This window comes from Cyrtonyx montezumae, unplaced genomic scaffold (genome assembly GCF_038088225.1).
Source record: "Cyrtonyx montezumae isolate F1298 unplaced genomic scaffold, pur_monq_1.0 scaffold_20, whole genome shotgun sequence".
NCBI classification, from domain to species: Eukaryota; Metazoa; Chordata; class Aves; order Galliformes; family Odontophoridae; genus Cyrtonyx; species Cyrtonyx montezumae.
The window spans coordinates 1,289,813-1,306,910 of NW_027071937.1; the positions used below are offsets into that span (position 1 = coordinate 1,289,813).

The 17,098-nt window shown below is 39.4% G+C and overlaps 1 protein-coding gene across 7 annotated transcripts in view; it reads left to right on the forward strand.

Annotated features, from left to right (window-relative positions):
* DENND1A (DENN domain containing 1A) overlaps positions 1–17,098 on the forward strand; it is a 163,701-nt gene that overhangs the window by 80,433 nt on the left and 66,170 nt on the right. For all 7 annotated transcript variants that reach the window (XM_065737268.1, XM_065737263.1, XM_065737264.1 and 4 more), the window contains 3 exons: positions 3,785–3,830; positions 11,692–11,793; positions 16,621–16,746. In XM_065737268.1, the coding sequence (XP_065593340.1) occupies positions 3,785–3,830; positions 11,692–11,793; positions 16,621–16,746 (274 nt within the window). The remainder of the gene's footprint in view (positions 1–3,784; positions 3,831–11,691; positions 11,794–16,620; positions 16,747–17,098) is intronic.

Sequence of the window (17,098 nt, forward strand, 5' to 3'; positions counted from 1 at the left end):
AATCAGGAGACTGCTTAAAGTGTAAAATGCAGTTGGTGTATGAGCAACGCATTAAGTCAGTGTTTGTGTATCAGGACTTGTACTTAGTAGATGTGATCTAATCAGTTTTGCTGGAACTATGGAGCAAATTGGTGCAGATCCCCGTGTAGCCATAAACTATGAACCGTCTTTGAGATCTGCAGGTTTTGCATTGCATTTCTGGTGAACTGCAGGTGTGGTTGATTTTTATTTCTAGGATGCACTTTTTTTTCCCTTATTTTTGTTTTTCACTTAAGAGGAAGTGTCCCTCTATTTCACCTGATTCTCTTCCAATTAGTAGTTGCCCGCCTCTTGGGAGCATAATTAAGAGGTCTCTAGTTAGCCTAAGGAAACGAATTAAAGAAACTGTAAAATGCAACTGTAATAAATGGGCAATATCTCGCCATTAAGTCCACAATATCCATATTCATGCTTACGCATTGCTTCTTTAATGATTTGATATTTACCTGTATAACTCATTTGATTGTAAATAACCCTGCACTGGGAACGGCTGTGGCACGAGAGGAGTAATAGCCTCAGTCTTTGTTCCAAAAGGCTTAGGCAGGCTTTTTGTTCAAGCAGCAAATGTGCACAGCAGAAATTGATACTTCTTATTTTGCACTTAATGGCTATTGCCTGCCATCAAACAACTCTGAGTAATTACAAGTTGTGGCTGTAGGAAGCCCCAGGACTTGTTGAGCAGTGTGTAAAAACTGGTCTGCAGGTCAGTCTTTAATCTGTCGTGGGTCTCAGAAGGATTAGATTGCACAGAGTGTTTCTCCTGTTTCTACAAGCAGTGGATGTTACTGAAGCTGACTGGGAAGTCTTGGGTGTGCACATGGAACCTGGTAGAAACAGCTTGAGACCTGAGTGGCAGTGGGGAAGGACTACTGTAGTGTGGTATGGTGAGGAGAAGTGCACAGTCTTGTCTTGTGTAAGTAATGGCATATGATGAAGGCTGGCATGAATCTTCAGCATTCACTTCAGGTGTATATCTTAGAAAATGTTTAATTTATGTTGGCTTAGTTAGACTTTTGCAATTGTAAGGAGCTATCACAGTGAATTATCCTTAAAATGTTTTTGCTTTTGCTTTGTGGTTTATATATACCATGAAACAATATTTGTTTCTCAAAGATAAAGTTACTCATCTTCTGGGCTCTACCTCATTCCCTAGCTGAAATCGCTGCAACTATTCCTAAAGGTAACACAAATACTGCAATTAGCATATTGTTTAACAAATTTCTGCTTTGAAGTTTCCTTTTTCTTATTGATCAGCAGAATCTGAGGGTTTTTTTATGAATGAGTAAACTAAAACCAGTCTTTGTAGTGCCATAGTGTCAGTCTGTCCTGCTGTTTACCCTGGTCTGTCCAAGTGTAGCACATGAAGCACCTGACTGGAGTCCTTTAATGCATAGCAATACAGAGGCACAGAAAAGGACCAGCCTTCAAAAAAAAAAGCTGACAAAAGTTAGAGTATCGTGGCCTTCGTACCGTCCCTGTAGGAGGCCTTTACACAGGATGATTTTCACTAGAAAATTGAAAAGGCATTCATTGCATCCAAAAGGTGACTCTGTGTCTTACGGCATATCTTTCTATTAGTTCCCTAAAATTTTACTGGGAGTGCAAGGTTTTAAGGGGGTTAGGCATTTGCATTCTTCTGTTGATGAGCCGGGCGATTGGAGAATGGACATGATACAGTTAATCACCTTTTACAGGTTTGGATTTTCTGAGGCTTGGTGACAGGCTCTGCTTTTGGATGCATTAATAAATGGCTGGTTTTCTGGAATACTGCACTCTTCCTGCTTCCTTTCATTACATTAGCCAAGGTTCTACTAGATGAGACGTTTGCAGTCTTAAGACTTCCTGCCGAGGTTCAGACTATGTATTTTTGAGATTGAAGCTGTCGTGTTCCTGGAACTACTTAATTAGAAACACGTTCAGTTCAGTGCATGCTGGAGGAGCCTTGAACAGCATAGCGAGGCACACAGGGAAGTTGAGCATTTGTGCAGCTGGCAGCTGAACCAATGGTTTATACTTTGAATATGAAATTACTGGGTATTTTCTTGCTCCTGGAATGTGGCCATTGGAAATGAAGAGATGTGGGTGAAAGAGAGAGTGTTTGTCACAAATAAAACATGCAAAATGACAAATAAATACTCCTCAGATGAGCAGCAATCCATATGCACTATGTGTGTATTGTGTTGAATGGTAAAAAATTGTATCCAAGAACTTGGATGTATGTTTTGTTTCTCATCTGTGGAATCCCCAAGGAAGCAGAGTCTTTGGGACTTGTACCAAGTCAGTTTCTGAGTTAGCAATCCCTCGGGGCTATCGCAGGTTGCTGCGTTGGGGGAAGCTTGGGTAAGGGTGTTCTTGCCAGGCTGTGCAGTTTGGTAAGCTGCAAACTCTTTGGATTCTTTGAAGTGATGTGTGCTATGTATGTTTGTCTTCAAACAAAAGGGCACACCAGTGTTTTTGTGCAGTGTGTAACATAGATGCTGTTTACATCTCTCGGTGCAGCATCCAGCAGAGTAGCAGTTTTCAGGGTACAGCAGTAATCATGGTAATTATTAATATGCATACCAAACATATTTACTTTTCAAAGATTTTCTCACAAATATGAGAAGCAGTGATTTTTGCTGGTGTGCAGCAGTGGTTCTTTCAGCACTGTTCTTCCCTCACAGAACAGTAGGCACCCATCTATAAATGCAATATGGAGGATATTTTAAAACAAGGCAGAACAGTGACATTTCTCTTCTCATCTGAAATTGAAAATGAGCTCTTTGAGCTTCTGTATCCAAAATCAAATGAGGCTCTATTTTAAAAGTTGTGTCTGTCTGTGATTTCAGTTTAACAGGCAGTGTATGCCATATTTGCAGCTAGCAGTTTTGGCATCCTCTTTCCTATGTTCTAATAAGCAATGCAAATATGAGCTTTTCCTGATTAGTTGAGTGGGAGTCCTTTAGTAAAGCTTAATATTAGAAATACTGTATATACAAAGATACAGTTTTCATTCAGTGTTCTTCCCATGTTATGTAGTAGCCCATATTGCCATTCACTAACGTGGTTGAAAAGAAGACTGAAAAGATCAGACATTTCTTAATGTTCTGTTTGATAACAGAAGTGACAGACCTATGTTTAAAGCTATAAATTTGGCCTAAGAACCTCTTGATACAGCTTGTTACTGTGTTCTGAAGGGAACGATGATTCCAGCATACACCATTGTAATTCTGGAGTTGATCAGAATCTTTGAAAGTAATTTTTACATCCTTGGTTTATAAATTTAAATATTTTAAGTTTTGTACTCAGTTGAATTATTTAAAATGTGTCTGACCCCATAATCGAAGGGCTTAAAACTTATGCTGCTTGGTGATATGCATTAGCACTGAGCTAACCATTCAGCACAACTGAATCAGTCTGCTCAGCTATTACAGAATCATTTCAAAACTGTACTTTTTTAAAAAGATCACATTATTTGGTGTGTGTGTGTGTGTGTAATAGCTGTCCTTATGTACTTGTTTTAGCACAGACACTTAAGAAATTCTGATGTCAAAAGAAATTAAATCTTACTCCAGTGGGGAATATTGCACAGTCAAAGAAATCATTCAGATATGGAATACAATTTTGTTAACGTGTGGTTTGTTTTTATATATATCCTAAAGTCTAATCCAGCATCCCAGTCTTTTCCTGTAGCTAATTTTATAAGTTGTATGTGTTAATCCAGTGCTACAAGAAAGTAAAGCAAGTTTTTTCCTCCTTTTTGCAGTGCCCCAATGCCCTACCTCATTGGAATACATTTAAGTTTGATGGAGGTAAGTCTTTCTAACCATTTCTGAAAATACATGTAGTTTTATGATTTAGACCAAATTTTCTAAGTAATTTTACGTCCATTCATACAAACTTAAAAAGGTAATAATCCCATAAATTTATTTAGGAGCGCGCAGAGAATTGCAGTTAGGCATAGGTAATCATGCTGAATGTTGAGGAAGTCTTCCTCAGTGCCTCGTACCCTCTGGGTGTACTCTGTTTGCAGTTCAGCAGTCAGTGATGTGTTCCCCTCTCCATGCTGTTGTTTCATTTAGTCAGCTTTCTGCCTCTAGTTTTACTCTGTATTCGCAAGGGCAGAGTTACTATTGAACCAAAATGCTGACAGTTATAGTTCTCTTTTAGGCATTTACAGACAGATTGTAATTTTTTTAATGTTGAAAAGACCTGAAAGGAAGGAACTTGCTGTTAACATTAACACAAAACTGGCAGGAAGGCAGCCCTCACAGAAAGCTTCACATATAAACAATCCATAATCATTTGTGTAACTTTAAAACAAATGAACAGCAACAACAACAAAAAAAACCTCACTCCCTCTTAAAAGTGGAAATAACGCATTTCCTTTTGCTTCCCATACTGGAGAAACAGTTGATGACTTTCCTCAAGAGTATCTGGAGCACATAAGCTATTAATTTAGATGCCTATGAAAATGCTAGATCTTATTAATTGTGCCCCTTTACACAGGAAGCCTGAGTGCTGTGTATGTGTTTGATGAGGCATTCCTTCTCAGAAAGCCCTGCCTCCTTGCAGGAACTTAAATCTGAAGGCAATGCTGAACTGGTTGGCTTTGCAGCTGCCCCTGGAAGGTGGTTGGCTTGTGCCCATTTTAGATACCTGCACTTAGAAATTGAAGCGTATTTGTTTAGGGTATGTAACTACTTATGATTCTGATCTTGTGTAACTTTCCTTTTTTTCCCCACAATTAACATGAAGTAAATTCTTAGAAGTCACCTTGTCATAAGTTACGTGGAATGTTCCGGACCTCTCCCTGCTTCCACTCACACACAGATAATTTTTGGTGCCCATTATATTTCTAAATAAAGTGCAGAATTTTTGTACGATGTGTTGGTGAATAAGCTATTGCTCCAAAAGTCAACATGGACATTTGTTTGTACTTAGTATGTTTTTGTTAAAGGGATTTCTGATAATTGAATTTGAATACTGCATGAGCAGGACCAAAGTAATATCCAGGGAGTAGCCTAGCATATAGCATTCATATTGAGCAAGAATTTTTCTGCCCAGTATCTGTGCCAGGTGATCATCACCATGCTTATTAGGGTTGTTCTCGATTTAAAAAAGTAGTAAGAGGACTTTTAGAGGTGGGATAACATCTTAATACAGACCATTGTCAGCTTTCACAGATCTTCTTTCACAAAGAGCTACGTGGTCAGCCTGGCAATGGGTATAGAAACAAAAAACTAATAACTGCTCTTCAGAGTGGCTTTGTCTCACTCCTGCCTTTCTACTTAAGATATTACCTCTTCCTTGTCTCAGTGTTTCAGGCTGCAGAGCTTTGTAGGCCTTCCAAACTCCATCTGTAAAAACTCAAAAAAAACCCCAACACCTGTGCTGCTTGTGGAGCAGCCAATTTTCATCCATTTCTATAGCTTGTGAAAAAAATCCGTTTAGTACTAAATCCAGAATGGCTTTTGAGTATCTGGAGTATCTTTTTGAGTTCTGGAGCACACACACATTGGCAAAGTACGGGTTTTCAAAGTGCCCTATGAATTAAATAAATTGAATAAAACTGTCTTCTCTCCTGCTCTTACGGATAAATTGAATGCTTCCAGATACAGCTAACTGTGCTTTTAGCACTGAGAAATAAAACCAAATCACACAGCAAACTACTGTATGTATTGTTTGTTGACAAGAGCAGTAGAATTTGTCTGTGCCTTGGGAAAAGGAAAGGTGACATTTGTCAAACAAAGTAGACAGTAAGTAGCTTACCTCTTAGCCTGCTTTGGGTGTTGAGAGCTTATTCTCTTTGTCCTTTTCTTCATATGTAGATATAAGGTGTTTTATTTGTTAGAATAACAGTGTAGCAGCAGCCATTTTTTGCCCTGTTTCAGCAGTTGTGTATTTTTAAAAATACTTTGTATTAATTTTTCCATCTAAAAAATATTTTTATAAACTGCAAATCAAATATTGTCCTTGTGTAGAGTCCATTTTTCTTTCAATGCTGAAGTTTCAGCACTTAGTTGTTTTAAAAGTGTTCAGTCAATTCACGTGCTCTGGGTTCAGAATAAGGGATTAATTCCTCTTTTTCCATTCAAGTCGAGGCAGGTGGACTCTTCCTCTGCTGTAGAGACCCACAGGAGCAGTTGTGATGTACACAGACTCACAGTTCTGCTCCAGCAGCTCTGCAGAATTTGCCATTGTTGCAGAGATGTCAGTGGAGCCTAAACTTATGCATGGAAATCTGTGGTGTAAAAGGAAGAGAGAGCGGGAGTGTAGGAAGAATAGTTTTGTAGCTTTGGTGTCCCTTCTGTGGACGTCTGCTCTCCCTGTCTAGCAGTGGGACCTCTGGCAGCAATACCAGAGCAGCTATGATGCTTTAAACAGAGTACACCCCCTGTCTCACCTCAGAAGCTTTATTTCAAACCGTTGTGCATCTCACAGTTAGTTTGCAGTTTCCCCTGTTATATGGGGTCTCCAGAAGGAACAGCTCTTTCAATGGGAAATGACAAATTTTTCCTATGATTAAAATATCAAACACATCCATTGATTGTTAAATCTAATTTGCTGTGACTGAAATGTTCTCCAGTGAGATAAGATAATCTCCTGTTATAGGTCAGAGGGCTCTGGCTGATATATGACTGAAAATCTTGGTAGAAAATGTAGAGCTGTGTTTCGTGTTCTTATTTTTCGGCTTTTCTATCATCACCTAGTTAGTCATTCTTTATAAGATTTCCATTTAGCAATCCATAAAGTGACTTCAAAGAAGGCTAAAAGTTTATAAGCTGTTGGATAAGCAGGGCTGGAGTTAGCACATGAATAATGGAACATGCTTACAGAACTAATTGAATTCATATTAGAAGAAGATAAGTACTTAGTACCGATAAATAACGAGATAGGGAGCTGAAACTCCATCAAACAAACACATCCCTTTCATAATCTTTATTTTGTACCCGTATGCTGCATGCTATTCTATTGTTAATGTTACAGTGAATTGACCTTCGTGTTACACGTGGCATCAAGCCTTGCTGGCAGCCTTTTACCTCATGGCAGCAAATGGCTTTTCCAACAACTGTCTCTAGCAAAGGCCGTTAGCGTGATGGCGCTGATGGCAGAGGAGTGCCCTTGACCTACGGCACTGCCCGATGCAATCTGGGCACATGTGGATCTCATTAAGCACAGGGAAGGGCTCTTTTAGCTGCTTGGTGCTGAGCTGCTGGCAGCAGGATCTGCTGTGCCACGCTTCCAGCCATCGCCTTCCAGCAGCGCCCGGCCTGACCACGCTCTGTTCAGGGTGCAAACAGAACATTTGGAAGTGATGTTAATAATTAGAAAGTATTTATTAATTTACCTATCTGTGTAGTTTTAAGGTTGCGGTCTCTCAAGAGCTCTTCCTGAGACTTTGGGATCTTAATTCCTTCAGAATTCTCCAGAGTGAATGTGTAGCTGAAACTTGGTCACAGTGGGTTTCTAGCATCCTTTCTTGGCACCAGAGATGTGCATTTTGAAAGATACAAGCTTACATATTGAACTGTCCTTTATCCAACTGTGGGAGGAAGTTAAAACGATGCTGTGCTTTTATGAGAGGTTCTGGAGCGGGTGGGTCCCGGCAGATAAGCATTGGCGTGACGTGCAGTAGCAGGCAGGCACAGTGCAGAGGCTTCTGGTGCCGCTGTCCCGCGGTGCTGCAGCAGCGCCGGTGATGTCTGTCACTCAGTTGGCAGCAGCTGCCTGCGATAAGGATCTGGAGAATCACCTGTGCAGGATCAGGGTTCAGCACATCAAGGTCGGGGCAGTGGCGGAAGAGTGGAAGATGCACGGGGGGGTGTGGGCCACCTGCTGTGCCCAGATCAAAGGGCCGCGGGGTCAGGGGGCACAGCCAGCCCGGCCCGGCCTGTCTGCGGAATCGCTGCTTCAGGTTGTAAATCTGAGGGTGATTTCATTAAGTCCTTCTGGCTGCTGTTGGGGCATGAAATAATAAAATTTTATATCCGCTGCCTTTCCTGCTTCTGGCAGCCAGATTGACACATTGTTGTCTGCGGTGTTGTGGTGTTCTTAAGAAAATAAATGGAAACTATTAACTAATTAGAGGCAAGTCATTAAGCAAATGGATTTTAGACTAGTGAATCATGCCTTCATAATAGCTTCACGTATAATGTACAAAATAGCTATTAAAATATGTGGGGTTTTTTTAAGATTCAAAATAATTACTGGAAGGTAAATCTGTGCTGCTACGATGTTTTTAATGCATGGACCTGTTTGTGTCTGGCCATCAGACCTTGTGGTCAGCTTGGTTCGTGTTTGGCACCATGAGTTTTTCTTAAAGGACATATGCAATGCCATTGTTCATCTGAATGAAGTGTGACTCAGTTGTTTTTACGGTAGGAGAAGCAAAAGCTGCCAGCAGTAAATGGTGAAAATAAAGTAACGTTTAGAACAAATGGTTTTAGTATTATTGATGTGTATTTCTGCTAGCATTTGACCCAAGTGCACAGAGTTGCACCTCTTAACATTTCTATATAGTTTCTCAGTGTTTTTGCTAAGTTCCACATAAAACATTTAAATTACTTCAAGTGAGGCTGCTTGTGAGCAGGACAGATTGTACTAACTGCTGCTTATTTACTGACCTAGTGTTTAAGGCCCCCTGGAGTTTGTTTGAAAAGTTAAGAGATTTTCACAGTAAAGGTGCCATTTCTGAAATTTAAAGTGCTCTTTTCACCAGGAGATAAGTTCTCTCTGATTAAGTCAGTAATTCTTACTAAGCCATGTTTATAGAGGCCATAAACAATGGGTTCAGTGTGCTTGTTAAACCAGCTTTCCTTACCTCTCCGCTCTTTTAAACAGAGACATATAAAATAAAAGGCAGGTGTAGATGTTAGTCCGATTTGGTTGGGTTTGGGTGATTAATTATGGCTACAAGGAGTCCAGGAAGGATGGTTAAGAAAGGGCTGCAGTTGTAATCGGTGATGCTCAGTTTCACTGAATCGCTTCTTTTGACTTCAGTAAATCCCCAGATTGCAGAAAGTTCAGAAAAGCAAACTGTAATGTTCATAGTTCCTCGTGTTTTTACTTCTCCACGTTTTCTGCAAAATGTGAACTTACAGAATATAGTCCTCTCTATTTAGCAGGTACCATTTCATTTGCAAACTTTGTTTTCATATTCAGGAAGTGGTGACGTGCAGTATGACTGGGTACAGCCCAGTGGCTGCTGGGACAGCTGGCAGAGCTGCCTGTGACATTGCCTCCACGTTGCTGCAACATGTAGAGTGGGATTTTATATGAAAACAGCAATTGGATGCTTGGAGTTTTTACTGAAATTCCACAGAGTGAATGCTTTCATTTCCAGGTTCAGCTCGGCTGATACATACTGCGTTCAGCAAGAGACATTGGATTGTTTTTCAAAAGCCCTTATATCTATCTGATAATATCTTTATTAAAAATTGTAGTGAAATGAGCGATGGCTGCAGCAGGTGATGGCGAACCAATCAGCCTGCATTTCTCTGGAATAAGGCACAAGTGGACCATTGAAAAACTATAGAGTTTTTTTCAAATGCAGTGCCAGACAGATGCTGTAAATCAAGCTATTCTCCAGTGTTTTATTAAATTTGAGCGTTTGTCTCCAGGGAAATCCACTGTCTTAATACAATGATTGAGGTGTTTAAAGTAAGGTTGTGCTCTTTACTCTCTAAAGGTATGGCACAGCATTTAAATCTCAGTCTGCCTTTCTGATACAGTCAATTCTGAGCTTTGTGTGGAGGTGATTACAGTGATCAGCATTTATAGTCCACACATTGGGAACTGATATATGCCTTGGCAGATGTGTACTTGTGAGAAGCCCATACAGCTACAGAAAATCCCAATGTTTTACTGAATGAAGGTTCAGAATCATCACCAAAGTTACAAAAACACCCATTGACAAGTTTGAGCACATTTGTTGCTTCTTTGTCAGGAATCAAGAGAAGGTTTTAATTTCTTCTGTCTTGTCCTACTAGCACTTGATTTTGACAAGCTTCTGGCTTTAGTTAAGTACCTTGCAAGACCTTTTTGTATGGGCTTTTTAGACTCCTCTGAGTATAAGTGAGATTTTTAATTTTCTGAAGCAGGAAGGAGCAAATCAGTTTGTCTGGTGCTTCCGGACTCCTAGAAGGAGCGAGACTCCTGGATTGCTTTAGAGTTTATCAGATGCAGCCAAGGGAGTGACCTTTGGTTCCTGAAATGGAAAGGAAAGTACCTTGGTTTATCATGTGGTACTTGTGCTTTTTGTATGGAAGGCATTAAACGAAGGGTTTTTTTCCATTTAAGTTAAGGAAAATCCTTGCAGAAGTCCTAAACTTAAATGTCTACAAAATGTTTTTAATAGTTATTGGCTTTTTCGTTTGTTCCCCCCCACCACTCCTTTAACTACACAGCAGCTTTATTTATAGACGGAGAACTGAGCCTTGAAAACTGAAGGTAATTATTTAGATGCCTAAGGCTCAACTTTGCCATTGTTTTAGAGCTTTAGTTCCCTTCTTTTAAAGAAAACAATAACCCCCACCCCACAAAATCTTAATTAAAAAATGTGAATGTTTTTGTTCATTTTCTTCCTTTCTAACACACATTCAGTACTGCATTTAGTAAGTATTTGGGTTCTTGAATGTTTCTTTACAGTGCAGTGGGAAATTTCCTTAACTGCAATATTTTGCAGTTACACTTTTCCTGATTTTGAGTTTATTAAACTGAATTTGAAAAGGGCTTAACTGTGTGCAGTTAGTAAAGACAAAAGGCAGCAAAGAAACAGCAAAAAACCTCCATGATTCAATGGACTTGATAGTGGAAATAGTGTTAAAATAAATACCGAAATATTATTTGCTTTTGTATCAATGATTAATTTCTTGTTGTTTAAGCAGGGAGATGAACTTGCTTAGGTTGCCAATACTTTTGGATACCTGAAGTCAAGTGCTGTAACGATCACTTTTTTGTGACGTGCAGGTTACAGTCGACTTTTTATGCCCATGTTGTGCCATGGATGATGTAAACACTCAAAATTGGGTATATTTCTTTCCCTTGATTCGTGGGAGCAGGATCAGAAATTTATATCCACCGAACATTACAAGACCAGGATACAGTGGAGCTTTTATTTTATTTACTTGTTTAACTTAGGTAGGGTCAGTTTTGCTTTAATACAGTTGTAAACTTGTCTGCATTAGAGAATGCATGATTCAACATTGAATTTGGAAGCCAAGCCCCATCCTTTTCTTAATACATCTCTTGCCTACTGGGACAGCTACTGTTTATTGTTATTTAAATCATTTTACAAACACGAAAAAATAAGCTTCAGATCTTTACTTAGCTAGAAGCTGCTAAATATACAAACAGCGTATCAGACAACAACATTAGCAGAGGTGTTGGAAGCAAATCATTGCTTGAATAATCTCAACCATTAACCTTGTGGTTTCAGAATGAGCAGTCTCAGGGACTCCCTTCCACAAATGGCACGTTAACTCTTCAACATTGTAAGATGAATAAATAAAACAAGTGGTGACAGAAAGGCAGGGATGTTGGTGTGTTCTTTAAATGCTCAAGTACTGCAACACCATGATGCTATGCTGTCAGTTGTGTACTTTATGCATAGGATTAAACTCCTTGTATTTATACCTGCCTTTCGCTTCTCTTGAATTTGCTCATCTTTAGAAAGTTAGAAACATGGCCCTGGAAGATGTAGTGATTCTCAACGTAGACACCAACACACTGGAAACCCCTTTTGATGACCTTCAGAGCCTACCTAACGACGTGGTATGTATGAAATTATTTTATTCAACCATTCCATTACTCAGAAATGTAAATCCATTTGCCCTGTTTGATTGTACGCTCAGGGGTCTCACTGTGCTTAATATTTTAATGTTCTTAATATTTTAAGTAAACTGTTCTACCTCACTTGAGCTTTAATGAACTTTGTGCATTTCTTATCCAGAATTATGATATTAAGTGGACTGTTTCATATTCACTTCTATCACTGCTCAATGCAAATAATCAGTGAACTTGTTTGAATGAGAAAAAAAAATTCTGGTTATTTATTTTTTAATAACATGATATAAATGTTGTATTGGTGCTTGATCTATCCCTTCAGGGGGACAAAAATACATCCAGCTTCTTACTTGCTGCTATAATTATCTTCAACAAAGAGCGGAAGCGTGAGCATGAGTGTAAGGAGATATTTTTGAGTCAGTGGGTGACTGTTGAGGAGAAAAAGGGGAAAATCTGTTGGCTTTTTCTTTTTTTTAAACTAGTTCAAAATATTGTGCAGGCAGTTAGATCTGTACCTTTTTATGTGTAGTTGAGAAATAAAATTGATATGCAGGGAGCTCAATATAAGCTGGTCTGTTTGACGAAAAATTCAAGTAATGGTGAATACCCGGTGCCTCCTACTGTGACATCCCATCATTCCTCTATGATCTGTGATCCATTCTTCGAAAACAGTGAGCTGTAGATAAAAGGTCCGTCCTGATTGTGAACATGTTGGCTTTAGTCAAGCATTTAGTCTATAAAAGTTACTTCCATGAATCTTTCTGCCTTTTTATAGTTTTTCATTTTGATTTCACTCCCAGCATCCAAGTCTGCCAGCTGGTCATCACTCATGCCATTATCCACAACCCGGGAAATGACAGACTTGTAAATTTCGTGAAATTATGTAAGAAATGTCTGGATAACAGTGAGTGCTGGGCCTCAGACACGTATATGATTTGTCAACAATCAAGTATTATATTAGACTTTATGAGACTTCATTAAAGGAGCTGTTGTAGGCACACTGTAGAACATCAGAAGAGACTTCACCAATAAACACAGAACTTCAAGCTTTGGAATGTAGTAAATTTTAAGAGACTTCCTTCCTTTCATTATTTACTTTTACTTTACTTTTTTAACAGTAAAGAGTTGTGTTTTATTAGTTCAAATTTCTTGATTCAGTTTTCCACAGGTCTATTTAAAAGCTGCATTTTGTCTTGGAGGATGTTTGGAGCATAGCAGAGGAAGTGCTGCCAGCAAATTCAATTAACTGGCATGGCTCACAAATAGCATATATGGTGTATTTTTTTTTTCACGACTGCTATATAAATACAGCTGGGATTAATATTTGTTGTAACAAAGCTTAAACTTGAATCGTGTTGCTTTGTGTAATTAATGTTTGAGATCACTGTTTATGTCTTTCTTAGCTTTGTTTCATTATTTTTGTTACCTAGATAGTAAAGTATTCTCCTCTAGGACTTTTCCTTTCCCTCATACTGCTTAATGTTTGGCTTTGACCACTAGAGAGCAGCTGCTCTTCTTTGCAAGAATTGAATTTCTGTCAGCTCTTTCATGCATCATGTGTTTGGAACTGTAAGTGGATCAAGTTGTTCATCTCAGCAGGGAGACTCTAAAGCCAATCCATTATACTTTTTTTTTTCTTTCTTATTTTTTTTCTTCCTTCGGAGGATGGGGAGGTTCTGAGTGTGTGTCCCCCCGTGGATCTCAGTCTAAAAAGATGCATTTATGATCTGAGAAACTAAAAATGTCTTCAACAGTTTCAAGCTCATAAATGGCTGTTTTGTCAAACTATACTGCCAGCTATCTGCTCAATGTGAACAGCAAGAAATTCATGCACTGCTGAATATACGTGATATTTACTTTGGTAAATTAAATGTACCTATCTTCAGTAGTGAAGACAAACATCTGTGTGATGCATTTGCCATTGAGTAATTAATCCAGTGGAAAAATTGTATAGCTCTTTTTACTTTTATCCCCTCTGCTTAAACAGCCTTTTAAATCAAGTCAGACAGTGCCTTGAAGCCCTGTGGTTACTTTGGCGTTTGAAATAGTGGACCATGCTCAAGTTTCAGGATAGTGATGTTGCTACCTATCCATTCTCAGCAATCTAGAATAAACTTTCATTACTGTCACTCCTGCTGCCCAGATGAACACGGACTGTAGTGAAATGTCTTTTCAGTTCGTGTTTGCGTTGCAGGAGCAGGATAGTATTGAGACAGTTCTGAGAGAACCAAATTAAGTGACTTCTTTGCCTTGGTTACTTCAGCAGTGCCTGGTAGCAGGCAGAATTCAGGTTGGGTCCCTGGAAGTCAAGGTGTGCACTACTGTGTGATTAACTGAAATGTGAAAAACTGTCCTTCCATCACCTTCTGCTTCTGATAGCTTGCTGAAAATCTGGCAGCATGAGAGCACCCTGGGAAGTAACTTTCCTTTAAAATACTCAATATTAAAAAAAAGGGATTTATTAAGGTCTGTGATTACAATAAGTGCATCTGCTGCTGACAAGTCTCCTACACCACCGTCTGTGTTGCAAGGAATAGCAAAGAGAGGGGGTAGTAAATTTTTTTGTGCAACCCTTATGGATTTATCATGTATTTCCAAATAAGTGTCATCTTCTAGGCTTAGTTGTAGCCAGAGCTTCCTATTACCAGGAATAAAGCATAAGCTCACTCTGTCAACTTGTAGTTTTTATTAAATGAAGCTCTGATGCAATGCGTAAGGAGCAGTTTACAGTGGTAAAAGGAGGATCTTCCGTATCCGATGGCTGTGCACTGTACATTTGTACTGTTCTGTGAATATTTCAGGCTGTCAGTAATTTGGTTTTGTCCATTCATTAATAAGTTGCTACAAGTGGGAAGCCCGTGTTATGGTTTTTCCACTTTAGTGGGAAATTAACTGCTTTCAGGAGAGCAAGAAGTACTGAACTACAACTCTATATGAAAACCATTTCCTTAAAGGTGAATCCATTTTTATTTCTTAGTCTGTGTTTGCAATAGAATGTTTCTTGCTTTATTCATGTTGACAACTGAAAAGCCTTGGACCTAATTAAAAGAATTTCCACTAGCACCTTTACTGAACCATTTCATTATGCTGCATTGCACAGATTGCATTTTGAAACATGGTGATAGTTTAAATCTGACCTTTAAACCTGAACTGCCAGAAGTATAAAAATCTTCTTTAAAACACTCTCAGGGTAGACTGCATGTATATGTGTCTGTTTGGCTAGAAATAATCTTCATATTGAGTGGTCACAGTCTTATTTTTATAAAAGTACTACTCTGCCCTTTTAGGCAAGAGAAAATCATAGTTCTGCTTGTATACTAAGCAGAACTTTGTACTGCAAAATCTAATTTGTCCTGTTTATTAACTTTTACCAGAGTAAAAAGTGAACTTTTTTCTCTTACTTGTTAGTCTCTTAACATTGAATTTTTTTTTAATGATGACATTCCTGTTGCAGTCACTTGATAGAGATAATAAATGAGTGCATGCATAGAACAGACATCACATAGTGCTAGATTTAGTCTTAGGAGAGAACAAATGATCTGAAAGCTTAAGGAACAGGCAGAATATCTGTGTTCTACTTCCGTGGAGAAGCTGAAACAATTCCCCTCACTTTCAGTTCGTTGTGCAGCTGAGACTAGTCTTTTCCTTCTGTATAGATGGCAAGTTCTTTATGCACATGGATGGTTAAGGAAAAGCACATATAGAAGTGTTTGAAATGGATTTAGAAGTTTTTAATGGGGAGAGGCATTTTGTTTCATTTTTAAGGACTACCTGGAAATGATTTCCTTAATACAGGAAATGAAGTCCTATTTCATCTTTACAACTATCATCAGACTCCTTCAGACATGGGAGAGTTTGGTGTGTTGTTCAAGTCTGAAAATCTGATTAAGCTGTTATACTTTGAGAATAACAGAAGTCCTGGAGAGACATAATCTCACTGAGCAGCAGCAAGCTTGATTTTGGGACATGGTAGACTTTCCACTAAATCTCTTATCCTGTATTATGTCAATATGTTCTTATAGGCTCATTAGTGCATGGATCATTGACATAAGCCACAGCATTCAGATTTATAAACAGTACTGGATATGCTCTTGGTTATTTCTGGTTACCCTAAATAGCTGTTATGAAAATTCTTCTATAACTGAAGCTGCAGAAGAAAAGTAAAAGCAAATCTTTTTGAAACTGTTTGAATAAACATAGGTGGAAGCATCTAGTTTTATATATTTATGTATTTAAAACCTTTACAGCAAGATGAGGAATTGCTCCCTTCCCTTTAGAAAGACAAGTGAGTGATGTGCTTTCCACAGAGGTGCAACTGAAGCAGTTCTAAAGCCAATATACTGAAGGCAAGCCTGTAGCAAACCCCTGAGGCAGAAGAAACTCATTTGATAAAATTTTGGAGATATGGGTGAGGCTTTTTGCTCTGAGATGGAGGGTGAGGTTCCGGAAAGGTCTCGGAAGTTAATTTGGACAGCAGAAGCACTGGTGTGTGCTCTGTGAGCACTGCTCACGCTCGCAGAACTCGTGGTCAGCGTTCACTGCGGCAGAACCTCCGGGTTCTGTGAATCCTCCTGCATCTGCTCCGTAGTGTGACGGATGGGGATGAGTGGGGCTCCCTGCTCCTCCTCCTCCTCAGTGTGGAGCCCAGCACACTGCAGTGTGGCTCATGGCACACAGTGCGGCCTCAACCATGAATTAATAATGTCCTTTTCAGTTGGCAGTGCTGCTGTGGTGAGAGCTTTTCCCGCTGCTGTGCCCGTGGCATGAGGCTCTGTCTGTGCCATGAGCTGACCCGTCCTGCTGCTGCCATTTCAGGTTTCTGCGCTGAAGAACAGATTGAAGAAAGTTTCTACAACCACTGGAGATGGCGTTGCGAGGGCTTTCCTGAAGGCACAGGCATCCTTCTTCGGGAGCTACAGAAACGCGCTGAAAATCGAACCCGTAAGTAGGGAAGGAGTGGGAGCCAGCAGCAGCCCATGGTCACAGGGAGCTGCTCAGCAGTTGACCGTTTTCTCTCTCAGCAAAACCTGAGTATTCACTGTGTTGTTTTTAAAGGCAGTCGAGGACTTGTTTCTTTTTATGTGATATATGCATAAACTTGAAACAAATAAATGCAAATCGTGGAATTGTGGGGTTTAAGGAGATAATAAAATCAGTAAAGAAATGGTACTTTTGCATGAAAAGGAATGTGTGGAGTCCTAAGCACTCACACAGAACGTCCTGTTAGAGAAATTCAGTCTCACACTTCTGGTTCAAAGCTGATCTCTAGTTAGCAATGATTCCGTGCCATCTG